The sequence below is a fragment of the Dendrobates tinctorius genome, unplaced genomic scaffold, assembly GCF_039654945.1.
Source record: "Dendrobates tinctorius isolate UK_male_01 unplaced genomic scaffold, ASM3965494v1 ptg000070l, whole genome shotgun sequence".
NCBI classification, from domain to species: domain Eukaryota; kingdom Metazoa; phylum Chordata; class Amphibia; order Anura; family Dendrobatidae; genus Dendrobates; species Dendrobates tinctorius.
The window spans coordinates 90,878,397-90,892,194 of NW_027361738.1; the positions used below are offsets into that span (position 1 = coordinate 90,878,397).

At 46.4% G+C, this 13,798-nt stretch overlaps 1 protein-coding gene across 1 annotated transcript in view; it reads left to right on the plus strand.

Annotated features, from left to right (window-relative positions):
* Positions 1–8,332, plus strand: part of LOC141095889 (uncharacterized) — a 127,190-nt gene extending 118,858 nt beyond the window's left edge. The window contains exon 6 of the mRNA XM_073582265.1: positions 7,892–8,332. Coding sequence (XP_073438366.1) covers positions 7,892–8,332 — 441 coding nt within the window. The remainder of the gene's footprint in view (positions 1–7,891) is intronic.
* The last annotated feature ends 5,466 nt before the right edge of the window (positions 8,333–13,798 follow it).

Genomic DNA, 13,798 nt, shown 5'->3' on the forward strand with positions numbered 1-13,798 from the left:
TTTGCACAAATTCTTCTTTTAATTTGAGCCTTTTTTTTGAAGCCTACATTATATGCGTTCGCTTTTCCCATTTTATGTTCACCATTCACGGCGTGGTTTCTTGTTTTCCTGATGCTTTCAGCTAATTTTTCAACTGCTACTTAAAAAAAAAAATTGCCACATTTTTGCGCTTATGTACTCCAGTATTTCCTGGAAAGATTAATTTTGGCATGTCTAAAATTTTTGTGCAAATTTTAAGGCATTTTATTGGAACATGCATCTTTTTTGTGCTAAAAAGTTGCAAAAAAATTAAAGAAAATAAAGAGCATTTTTTATTTTTGCGCAGCATTCATCAAGCACGTGAGTCATTTTCAGGAATTTGGCACAATAAAAGCAAGGAATACCATAAGACAAAAAAAAGTGTCAAAAAAGAAGCAAATGACCAATCGGATCCAAAGTCTTTGGGAGCGACCGAATCCAACAGTGAGCCTTTGCTGCCCTCTAGTGGAAATCACAAACAGTTACAGTGTGTGAGCAAAATACAAAAGTATAACTTTAACCATTTAAGGGTCAAGGACTATTACGTTTTTTTTTTAGTTTTTTTTGTATCTGTTCGGAGTGTATATGGCAGGTATACTGACATCATTTTTTTCCTTGAGGAGGAAGTGCAGACAGGGTCAGAACTATAATGGGTGCAGTTACGCCAGGTCCTGGAGCCTAGGGGGCCCAAAAGATCCCTACGGCCCAGATGAAAAGACCAAATATATTAAAAACCTGGGTAAGTTGGGGGTCCTGTTGGAGATTTTGCCTAAGGGCCCACAAGCTCCAAGTTATGCCGCTAAGTTCGTCTATGTATTTTATTTATTTTTCTTGTTTATATAGCACCAACCTCTTCTGCAGCACTGTACAAAGATTGTCACTATTTAGACCAGTCCATGTCCCCAATTGGGTCACAATTTAATTTGGAAGCCAATTAATCTATCACTGGAGAAAGTTGGAGTAACTGGAAGAACCCCATGCAGACAAGGTCATAAACAGCCTTGGGATAGGCTTATAAAGGGTTAATAGACATGCTTTACTGGGAGTTTTGATAATGTCTGTAGGTACAGAGCATGACTTAACTCATTCCTCCGCACAGGGAAGATTGGGGTTGGAGCAGCAGTGATTCTTGTTCTACCAGGGAGAGCTCTAGGAGTGAAGGGCAAAGAACATGTCAGTGACCAGGTGACAGAAATAAAGACCTGCAGGAGCTAACATGGCTGACAGTGGTACATAACGATTCCAGTAACCGAAAAGGGGAAATGCCAGTAGACCAAGCAGCTGAGCTCGTATGAAAATACATATATCTAGTCATTTAAAAGGGCTGTCCAGAAGCATAGCATAAGAAATCACACCAGTTTGACGGTAAAGGATTCCATGTTTGGGCTAAATCCTATCAGGTGGTGACTCATTGGGTCCACACCTCGTTACAGTGACAGCTATACATTTAGTACTGGTCCCTATTGTATTACAACTAATATTATCAGCTGAATGAAGAAAGGACTAAAACTGATTGTCAGAGGGATTACAGCTACTTATGGGGGGACTAAGGCTGAATAAAGAACGGAATAAAGTTGGATGTGGGAGGTACTAATGCTGATTGTAAGGGGGGAATGCAGATTTTTTCAAAAAGAGCTAAAGCAGAATGTACGAAGGACTAAAACTGAATGTAGGCGGGACTAAAGCAGAATGTAGGAGGGACTAAAGCTGAATGTAGGAGGGACTAAAGCTGAATGTAGGAGGGACTAAAGCTGAATGTAGGAGGGACTAAAGCTGAATGTAGGAGGGACTAAAGCTGAATGGTGAAGGGAATAAAGCTGAATCTGAGAGGGACCACATGGATGGGTCTAAAGTACAATGTGGAGGGAATGCTGCAGAATGTGGCACAGACTAAAACTGATTGTATAAGAGACTGCAGCTTATTGTAGAATGGACAGCAGCTAAATCGGGAGGGACTGTAGCAGAGTGTGGTACGGACTTCAGGGACTATGTTTCCCCTTCACAAATCAGCTGTAGTGTTCAAACCATATGCAGTGTCCATGGGTGTAACTATCAAGGTCGTACAGGGTGCGACCACGACTGGAGCAGTGTGAAAGGGTGGCCACCCAAAACCAGCTCCTACTCCAGCTCGATGTGGATCCCTTCTCTCAGAGTTAGAGACAGCTGCGGGGATCAAAAGATCATTGTATACATGTCTTCACACTGTGAAGGGAGCTCAAACCACAAAGAGTTGTGATGTACTACAAAATGGGGCTGTGTATAGAGCGGCTGAGAGGAGTGATATACTGCAATATGTGCTTGTATACAGGGGGATGAAAAGAGTGATATACTGGAGAATGAAACTATAGAGGGGCTGAGAGTAATGATATACTGCAGTATGTGCTAGTATATAGGGGGCTGCAAAGAGTGATATACTAAACTGTGTATATGTAGTCGCAGCCGAGGACCCCGGGGCTCTGGTTTCCTGACCTCCTCCCACAGGAAAATCTTCAGCATCTATCAGCGTGCCTGTTCTTGCTGCTGGCCCACGGTCAGGGATTCCACTGCGGTGCGACCCAGCTCCTGCACACTTATTGCCAGTGCATGTAGAAGAAATAACGGACACAGATACCGGTTCTGATACAAACTCAACGCTTTTACTTTCTTCTTTAACGGTTCCGGACACATCAGTTACATCACAGTCCACACAGCATTCCTCCTGCACTTTCCCTTTCTGACTTTCTTCGCCCTCACGTACATTACGGGGTTGTAGGGCCCTTGTTGGTACCGCAGCTTCACTAATGTAGGACCTCAGTACATAGGGGATCCGGCTGATCCGTTTTGCCTCTGACTTGCCAGCCCTATTGAGAATCTGGCACATCATGAACATTCTGCGCCCTGCACAACTTTTGGACCACGTTTCCTTCTCCGTTCCTGCTGCTGACATGAACTGTAACTTCCCCAGGTGCTCCGGTCTTATCCAGCACCCGTCTGACTGTGCCCATGCTTCTTCACTTAAATAATGTTGTGTAGTTGCTATGTTGTCCGGGGCTTAGAGCCCTTGTGGACTTGTTGGGCATGCTCGCCTGTTGTGAGTTCATTTTCCCCTTCACCATTGAGGTCTGATGAACTCCCTCTTCTGGTGAAGGAAGGTAGTGAGGCTGATTACCAAGCACCTGGGTATGATGATGATGACTGGGTGACGGGAATTGCTGATTGGATATAAGGCAGCCGACGCCCTTCTGCCTTGCTGGTGATCTCTCTGAGGGATTCTAGGAGACCAGTCTGATTCCTGCTCCTCAAAAGCTAAGTTTCCTGCACTGCTTTTTGCATTTGTGTTTTGTTTTGTTTTGCCTTGTTTTTCTGAATTTCTGCCATTCCCTGCTGGGGTGAGTTGAATTCCTTTTTGCTCTGTCTTCAGAAAATACCTGAGTGCTGATATAGTCTTTTTGAAGCCTAGCGTCTTCAGGGCCTTTTTCCCTATCAGCCTGTTGGCCCTTGTTTTGATAGGGTTTTTGGCGGATTGCAGACAGCAGCTTTCCTATCCTGTCCTATTTAGTTAGCTTGGGCCCCATCATTTGCTCAGCCTATCTTTCTATCTGTGTGTGTTTTTTCATCTTGCTTCACCGTCATTATATGTTGGGGGCTGCCTATTGCTTTGAGGTCTGCTCTGGGGCAGTTTAGATTTCCCTTTCTGTCTTTAGGCTATGTAGTTTTCTGGCTGTGATCGAGGGGTCTAGGCCACAGTAGGAACCCCCCACGGCTACTGCTAGTTGTTGCTGATAGGTTCAGGGGTCTGCAATCCGATAGCTGCCAGCTTCTCTGGTTTTCTGGACTTAGCTAGTATTTCTGTTTTTGCCTCCTTCGGTGACTCATTCACAACACTCGCCCTTCTGAGCTATTCCTATCACCTACGCTAACTTAACCCACAGCAGCTCCTCCTACAGTTAAACATGTCCTGACTTGTCTATAGCTATACCTAACAAGGCCCACTAGTGTACCCCCATCTAGTGACCCTTTGCAAAACTACACTTACCCTGTCTATGAATACTATATACAAGTGCCCTCCTCTAATGTTCCCAAAGGATGTACTAACCCTTATCTATACAGAAATACAAAGACATAATATGGCATACAACGTAATAAAGCATAATATAATAAAAGTCATAATAAAGCATATCTTACAGTATATACAATATGGTAACACATCATGTGGCAATACCAATAAGACAGTCGGTAATACACAGCCATGTAGCAGTACTGAAACATAATTGCATATTTACATGAGAGCTCTTAAAGGGGAGGAGGCATTAAAGGGGTGTTCTATTCCAATCCCCTACATATAGACGGGCTGAGAGAAGTGATATACTGCACGATGAAACTGAGTATAAAGAGGGGCTTAAAGGAGTCATATACTGCAATATGTGCTTGTATACAGGGGGATGAAAAATGATATACTGCAGAATGAAACTGTATCGAGGGGTTGAGAGGAGTGATATACTGCAGGATTAAACTGTTTATAGCGGGGCTGAGAAGAGTGATACACTGTAGGATGAAGTTCTGTATAAATGGGCTGAGCAGCTATACTGCAGGCTGGGGTTGTATATAGGGGCTGAAATGAGTTGAACAGTGTTTGTTGCCTACGTTTGAAAGCTCAGTGATGTGAAACTGCAAATATTGCACAATAGATGCATATGGCAAAGGATTATTTTATAACATATGCATCAACAGATCAGCATTAACAGGCAACAAATGTAGTTTTGCACTGCCAGTGTGGAGGTGTGCAGGAAAGTTGAGCTAGAACCAGCTACCAGTGATGTAAAATGACACCACATCTACACTGATGTAGATGGCAAAAATGAAAATTGATCACGCAGAGTAAAGACAGGAGCAGGCAGTGAACTGAAGCATGAGGTGAATTCTAATCTATGATGATAACTAAGACAGGTGTGGCTGATCAGGAGCACATAGGAAAGGGGGAAGGGGTCTGCAGCAATGAGGAGAAGCGAATGTTGCTGACATATGTGGCTTTTATAGACAAGAATAGGACCACTCCTCCAGCTATGTGACGCAGAATGCAGATAGAGATTAAAAAAAAAACAAAGGCACAAACTATGCTTTAGAAAAAACAATGTGATTCTGAGAAAAACACTTTAATCAAATTGCAGTGTTCATCCCGCTCTCTAATAATTAAAGAGATGACTCTACAGACTGTCTCAGTCTGCAAACAAAACTGATAAGGGAGCTATAATGTCAACATATTGTGGGTGCTGTAGTGGCCAAAGAAAAAACTGGGATAATTTAGAGATTTTTTTTTACATATATTATTAAGTAATTAATTTTTCACAATTAAATCTACCTCGACTGTATATAAAACCCATGTTAATGACACTACAAAATAGTTTTTTTTAGCAACTATTAACACGGCGAGAAGTAATATTTTAATTATCCTCTGTGTGAAGTCTGCAAATGAGAACTATGTGTCAAGTTCAGAAGATAAGAATTGGGGGGATAATCTGCAGAAAGCGTTTTATTAAAGCGTCCCTCCAGACAAATATTAAATACTCCCAGAGCTCCTGATTCTTTATGTGCAGTCACTCTGTGCAATTTCCCACAAGCTCTTGTTCTTATTGACCTCTCTACTTTAGAGTGTCATCTCTTATGGGCAGGGTCTTCTCTTCTATAGAGTGTCAGCTGTTATATGCAGGGTCTTCTCTTCTATAGAGTGTCAGCTGTTATATGTGTGGCGCCCCTGAGGCTCAGTCACCACAGAGGTACTGCACCTTCTCCTAAGGTGTAGTGACCCACCGCCTAGGTAAGTTGGGAACTCTTTTCCACACTCCAACACCTGCATCCCACACACAGGATAGTTCAGTAGGTCCGCCTAGCAGCTTCAGGCTGGGGGTAGCAGAGCACCCTTCGTGGAACCCTGCTTCGTACCACAAGATGTGCTGGGAGGTGGGTGGAGTTAGTATAAAAGAGAGGGAAGGTTGCAGGTCAGTCTGACGGGAGGTCAGGCAAGAGGAGTTCAGTTCTGAAGTTAGTTTTGAGTTCAGTTTAAGTTCAGTTTAGAAAGAGTGCTGCAGCTGCCTCAGTGATACGAGCCAGGTGGCATGGGAAAGAGAAGAGAAGGAGAAAGATGTAGACCTGCAACCTAAGCTTCCATAAGAGAGAAAAGGAACAGTGCGGAAGAAGGAGTAGGAGAACAGAGAGGAGTTGTGGGTTGGAAGAGGAACCCTGCCTATAGGTTCTCAGCGCAAGGCCGGGGCCCGGTCCCCGAGGTTGTATGGACACTTATGGTTCTGCAGCAGACACCGGTGGAGTAGTTGGCTGTAAATGCACTACTCCAATCAAAGACTTGGGACACAACAGCAACTGGATAGAGAGCCAGGACTTCTGAGAAGGGAGTCCCCGATAGAGGCTACAGCTGTCTGTCATACAAGAAGAGACTGGGAACACCTAGAGAGAGGCATTCCAGAGTAACTAAGTACTGGAGTGCTTCGCCCTAAAAGGCGCATTGGAGGAGTCGTTCAAGAAAGGCACATGTTGGCGGAGTGTTGGAGAGGAGAATCCTGACTTGCCCGGAAGGTTGATTGAGTCTCTACCCCAGAGGACACGGCATGGAGGCAGGCACCAGTGGGTACCACGAACTGTGAGTAAAGCTTTGAAACTGCAAGCCCTGGTGTCCTCCATTCATTCGCCGCTAACACCATCAGCACCTCTACATCTGGGTACCAGCATCTATACCATTCTGCGCCTCTCCTCGTCCATTGCACCTACACTGCCCTGGGACTACAGCTCCACCTGAGGGGAGCTACACCATCTTTGCTGCACCACACCATCAGTCCCAGTGGATCTGCATGCAGCGTTGGCTCAACATCTTATTTGCCAAACACCACGGGTGGTGTCACGAACTATCCATATAAACTATACTATTAACATCACCGCCATTGATATTGGGCGCCCAGGGCCACGGACCGGGTCACTGCTGCTGTGACACATCCTCCTGACACCGGCCCGGTACCGAGTACCCCGCTGCCCTGGGTGTGAGGGCGACCCATATGCAGGGTCCTCTCTCCTGTAGAGTGTCAGCTGTTATTTGCAGGGTCTTCTCTTCTGTAGCGTATCGGCACTTAGAGGCAGTGTCCTCTCTCTTGTAGAGTGTCAGCTCTTATGGGCAGGGTCCTCTCTCCTGTAGAGTGTCAGCTCTTATGGGCAGGGTCCTCTCTCCTGTAGAGTGTCAGCCCTTATGGGCAGGGTCCTCTCTCCTATAGAGTATCAGCTGTTATATGCAGGGTCCTCTCTCCTGTAGAGTGTCAGCGGTTATATGCAGGGTCTTCTCTTCTGTAGAGTATCGGCACTTAGAGGCAGTGTCCTCTCTCTTTTAGAGTGTCAGCTCTTATAGGTAGGGTCCTCTCCCCTATAGAGTGTCAGCTCTTATGGGCAGGGTCCTCTCTCCTGTAGAGTGTCAACTCTTATGGGCATGGTCCTCTCTTCTTTAGAATGTCAGCTCTTATGGGCAGCATAATCTCTACTTTAGAGGGTCAGCTCCAAATCATCTTCTATCTCCGACATGTACCAGGGGTATCCTGCCAGAAAGACAAGCAGGACAAGATTTCCTCTTATCTGCAGACAGTTACTACCCTCCTGGACACACTGACATCTGCAGCTGCATCCGCTGCTCCCCATGCTGTGGCAACCCCGTCGGTGACCTTCCGGTCTGCCAGCTATTTTCCTGGTTCTGGACACCATCTATCAGCTTCACCACGTTATGATGATGATCCTGCTCTGTGTTGATGGTTCATCAACTATTGCTGCATTTTGAACTCTTGGCACACCAGTTCACTTTGGATAGAGCCAAAGTGGGTTTTATCATGTCCCATTTCACGCATAGCTCAATCCCCTATGGAAGAGAGGAGATTCTCTTATCTCCAACCTTCAGACCTTCTTAGAAGTCTTCTGCAAGGTCTTTGATGAGCCAGGTCAGGTTTACCCTGCAGCATCTTCTCTCCACAGGTTGCACCAGGATAACCTCATTTTGTGTCAGAACACCATTTGTTTCCGGACACCATCTGCCAAATTCGCCTGGAACAATGAGGCACTTGTGCCCGCCTTCTGGGAAGGCCTTTCCAAAGGACGAGAATGCCATGATATTCCCATCTCATTGGTTGACTTGGTGTGCCTGGTTACCTGGAATGACATCAGGTTCCCAGAGCGCTCCAAGGACCTGACCCACGAGAGAAGAGCTATGCGCTTGGCTCCTACCTTTCAAAGGCCGATCATTTTGCAGAGCTCAGCTACAACATCCTCTTCTGAATCCATGCAGATTGACTAGGTGGAGCTGGCCACGCATCGTCAGGTGGTCCGTGGTGCAAAGGGAATGTGTTTCTATTGCAATAGTCCCGAACATTTAATCCACTTATGCCCTGAAAATCTGGGAAAATCCAGAGTATAGGGTTTGTTGGAGAGGCTACCCTAGGCGAGGACTACTCCTCTCCTTCGCTGACTCTGCCAGTATCCCTTTCCTGAGGCAACATCTGGTTAGTCAAATTGGTCTATTTGGACTCTAATTCCGCAGGAAATTTCATTCAACAGACCATTGTGGAGTATTATGAAATACCCGATCCAACTTCTACAGAATCCATTGGTGGTATTGTCAGTGGATGGGAGACCTCCATCCGGGGCCATTTTTTACGAGCCTGTGGAACTTTGGGTCAGAATGTTGCTCTCAGAGAGAATCTCTCTTTATGTATTGTCTGGTCTGTCCCATCCCCTGCTTCTGGGCCTACCACAGCTATGAAAACATGAGCCCCTCTTAGATTGGAGATCCGGAGAAGTACTCCATTGGAGTCCGGCCGGTCACGAGAGGTGGCTTGTCCTCATTTCTCCTGCCAGATCTCCGGCTACTCCATCAAATTTATCTGGCCTGACCCCTTCTTTTTGGGCATATGCGGATGTTCAAACAGGCCGTACGATTGCTCTATTGACTTCCTTCCTGGCTCCTCTACTCCACGAGGTCGTATCTACCTGTTCCCTCAGGCTGAGACCTGAGCCATGTCAGAGTATATCAAGGAGAACATAGCCAGGGGATGTATTTGGAAGTCTACCACCCATGCTGGAGTCGGATTCTTCTTTGTATAGAAAAAGGACTGTTCACTTTGTCTCTGTATAGACTATAGGGGTCTCAATCTATTAACGGTCAAAAATAAATATCCTCTGCCTCTCATATCAGAGCTGTTCAATTGTCTCAAAAGGTCCCGAGTCTTTCCAAACTTGACCTGTGGGGGCTTATAACCTGATCCGAAAACACTAGTGGGATGAATGGAAGACTGCCTTTAACACACGGTATGGCCATGATGAATATCGTATACTGCCGTTTGGGATATTTAAGGCCTAAGTAGTCTTTCAAGAACTGGTGAACACTATCTACTGGTGGGACCTTCTCTACTTGTGAGTGGTGGATAACCTGGACGACAAATTAATGTTTTCTTCCGATCTACCCACACACAGGACGGATGTTTGGCAGTTTCTGCAGAGGCTGAGGAAGAATTGTTTATACGCCAAATTTGAAATATGTGCCTTCGAGCAAACTTAATTTCTGTTCCTGGAGTACATTATCTCTGAGACCGGACTAAGGATGGACCCTGAGAAGGTATTCGCTGTTCTGAACTGGCCTCATCCTGACGGTCTGAAGGCAATCCAGCGGTTCCTCGGATTTACTAATTGCAATAGCTAATTCATCCCGCATTTCTCCTCTCATTCCGCACCAATGACTGCTTTGGTCCACAAGGGTGCTAACCCCACTGTGTGGACTCCAGAGGCTGAAAGTGCCTTTGTCTCCCTAAAACAGGTCTTCGCCTCCACTCTAGTGCTGCACCTACCAGACCGCAATTAACAATTCTTTTTGGATGTGGATGCCTCTTCCTCCGTTACCGGAGCCGTCCTCACACGAAAAACTTCTTACGGCCATATGATGTCCTGCGGTTTCTTCTCTGAGGCCTTCTAGGTTCCAGAATGCACCTATTCAATAGGTGATCGAGAACTGCTGGTGATGGGAGCAGTTCATCCTGTTATTATCTATAATACCATGAGAATGTGACCTACCTTCAGTCCACAGGGCACGTAAATCTGTATACAGCCATGCTGTCTTTGTTTTTTGCCCGCTTTGATTTTGTCCTCCTCCACTTCCAGCCGGCAGACAAGAACATCAACGCGAACGTGTTTTCCAGGTCTTTTCTGTATTCTGACCAGGAGGAGCCTCAGAACATCATTGAGGCCTCGAAGTAGGGCCAGACTGGCCATCTGGCAATTCTGGCAAATACCAGAAGGGCCTGTTTGGTTGTGGGCAGCCTTGTCTGCTATGTTGTTAACAGGATCGGTGTTCTCAAGACACCCATACGGTTAAGAGTTGCAACAGAGCACAAAGTCACTGACTCCGTCACTTACCCCAGCAGTTCAGGGGAATCATTAGAAATATTGGTCTTGTAGTAAATCTTGCTTTCCTCCATCCAGGGTAATATTAGTAATATATCCCATCTGATGGTTGGGGATGGAATTAGCATGGGCCTGTGTGATTTTAAATGCCAGGGCTGAATTTCAGTCCCAGACCGTACCTGCCTACAAGATGCTTATTATTGCTCCAGTGGACTTGTCTCAGATACCAATTGGAAAAACCTTAGTCTCCGAATCAGACAGGAAGTGAGTGCTTCACTGGGGTCACTCATTCAAATTGGCTGGTTGCGCTGGGAAGAAAAAAACAGATATTCTAATTTCATGGGACCATTGGTTGCCATCGCTGCGCAATGATAACGCAAATTTCATCTTGGCTTGTCCCTCTTGTACCAAGAATAAGACTCCGAAACAACTTCCGACCCGCTGGTTACTTCCCTTGCCCGAACCATCTGCTCCCTGGTAGCATATCCATCATCTGGGTAGTTGTGGATCTCTCCTTTAAGATGGCTCATTTTATTCCGCTGTCCATCCTCCCGTCTGCTCCTGTGCTTTCCAAGAAGTTAATTCTACTTATTTTTCACCTCCATGGGTTATCTCTCCATATTGTCTTTGATAGAGGCATCCAGTTTACACCCCACTTCTGGAGGGCTGCCTGCAAAATACTGAATATCATCTTGGATATCTCTTCAACTTACCATACACAGTTCAATGGCCATGTACAGTGGGTTAACCAGATCATGACCAACTACTTGCATCACTTTGTCAATGCTCACCACAGTGTTGGGCCGAACTTCTGCTTTTGACCGAATTCTCATACAACAATCATGTGAGTGAGTCATCAGCTAGATCCCCATTTTTTGTGGTGTACTGTCAATACCCCAATATTCCATTTCCTGTGTCTTCTAGCACCAACATTCCTGCCGCTGAGACTCTCCTAAAGGGCTTTTCTAAGATCTGGAAGGACCACAAGACCTCTTTAATAAAATCTTCCGAAAGGATGAAGAGACACGAGGACAAGAGACGTTTGGATCCGCCTATGTTTCACCCTGGGAATAAGGCCTGGCTTTGGTCAAAACATTTCTGTCTCAAACTACCCTCATATAAATTGGTTTCTTGCTTTATAGGCCCATTCGAGATTCTCAGACAGGTAAATACTGCAGCTTACAAGCTCAAACTCTGGCCTCTTTATGGATCCACAATTCATTTCACGTGTCTCACCCCAAGCCTGTCATCCTCATTTCCTTCTGCAAAGATCCAGGTACCATTCCTGCTCCTGTCATCATTGAGGATATTTTCAAGGCAGAGAATACTCTGGCCACATAAAGGGTAAGAGGAAAAGCCTTTTGGAAGGGGTTCGGTCTTGAGGAGAGGTCATGGGAGCCCAGGGAGAACATCCATGTCCCTTTCCTAATGGAGAGATTTCTTGTGAGCTTGAAGAACGGGGGGCCATAAAGGGAGGGTACTGTAGTGCTGGCGTCACTGCAAGTTTCTCTCCTCCCCCAGCAGGGACGGCGACTCACTGCCACAGCCCCATCCTGCACTTCCTTCCCCTCCAGCTGCTGCTCGGAGTCTGCACACTACTTAACTGGCTGGGAGACACTTATTATTTAAGGCTCCTTCACCTTATGGGAGATGCCTGAGCAATGTGTAGTGTCAGTAATCTGTACACTTTCTAGTTTTCAGGTCCCTTATAACTGCCAGTTTACCTGTCCTGTACCTGTCTGCCCATGCTTGCCTTGTATTCCTGTATTTTAGCCATGCCCATTGGCATCTGCCTGTATATCAGTCGTGCCATCCAGTACTTACCGTGCCCATCTGTATCTGTATACCAGCCATACCTACCTGCTGTTGCTGTGCTCTCCTGTATATCAACCATATCTGCCTTCACTTTCCGTGCCTACCTGTACACCAGCCGTTCCAGCCTGCACCTGCTGTGCTCTCCTGTATATCAGCCGCACCTGCCTGCACTTGCCATGCCCACCTGTATACCAGCCGTACCTACTTGCACTTGCCGTGCCTTCCTATATAACAGTCATATCTGCCTGCATCTGCCAGTGCCTGTCTGTATTCCAACCATGCTTGCCAGCACCTGCCACTTCTGTGTTCCTGTCGTGCTTGCCTGTACCAGGTGAACTTTCCCTCTAGGTGGTTCCAGCTTCCTGCCCCTTGAAGATCAGTTGCCGTGTATCTGAGGTCTGTCCTGGTGTAGCAGCTGATGTCCATCGTGAGCCAAGTCTAACCCCACCATCAGGCGCTCTAGCAAAGAGTAAGGTGTTCACCTAGTTACACCCTCCAGGCTCTCCTCGAATCACGGCACAGAGTTTCCACCTCTTACAGTCAACTCTTATGAACAGTGTCCTCTGTCATGTAAAGTGTCAGCTGTTATATGCAGGGTTCTCTCTCCTGTAGAGTGTCAGCTCTTATGGGCAGTGACCACTCTCATGTAGAGTATCAGCTCCTATGGGCAGATACCTCTCTCCTGTAGAGTGTCAGCTCTTACTTGCAGGGACTTGTCTCCTGTAGAGCATAAGCTCTTATGGGCAGGGTCCTCTCTCCTATAGAGTGTCAGCTCTTATGAGCAAGATCCTCTCTCCTGTTCAGTGTCAGCTCTTATGTGCAAGTTCCCACTCCTGTGGAGTGTCAGCTCTTATGGCCAGGGTACACTCTCCTGTAGAGTGTCAGCTCTTATGGGCAGTGACCACTCTCCTGTAGAGTATCAGCTCCTATGGGCAGAGACCTCTCTCCTGTAGAGTGTCAGCTCTTACTTGCAGGGACTTGTCTCCTGTAGAGCATAAGCTCTTATGGACTGGGCCCTCTCTCCTGAACAGTCAGCTTTTATGGGCAGGGTCCTCTCTCCTATAGAGTGTCAGCTCTTATGTGCAAGATCCTCTCTCCTGTGCAGTGTCAGCTCTTATGTGCAAGTTCCCATTCCTGTAGAGTGTCAGCTCTTATGTGCAGGGTCCTCTCTCCTGTAGTGTCAGCTCTTATGGGCAGGGTCCTCTCTCCTGTAGAGTGTCAGCTGTTATGGGCAGGGTCCTCTCTCCTGTAGAGTGTCAGCTCTTACATGCAGGATCCTCTCTGCTGTAGAGTGTCAGCTCTTATGTGCATGGTCCTCTCTGCTGTAGAGGGTCAGCTCTTACATGCATGGTCCTCTCATCTGTAGATTATCAGCTCTTATGTGCATGGTCCTCTCTGGTGTAGAGTGTCAGCTCTTACATGCATGGTCCTCTCTGCTGTAGAGTGTCAGCTCTTACATGCAGGATCCTCTCTGCTGTAGAGTGTCAGCTCTTATGTGCATGGTCCTCTCTGCTGTAGAGTGTCAGCTCTTACATGCAGGGTCCTCTCATCT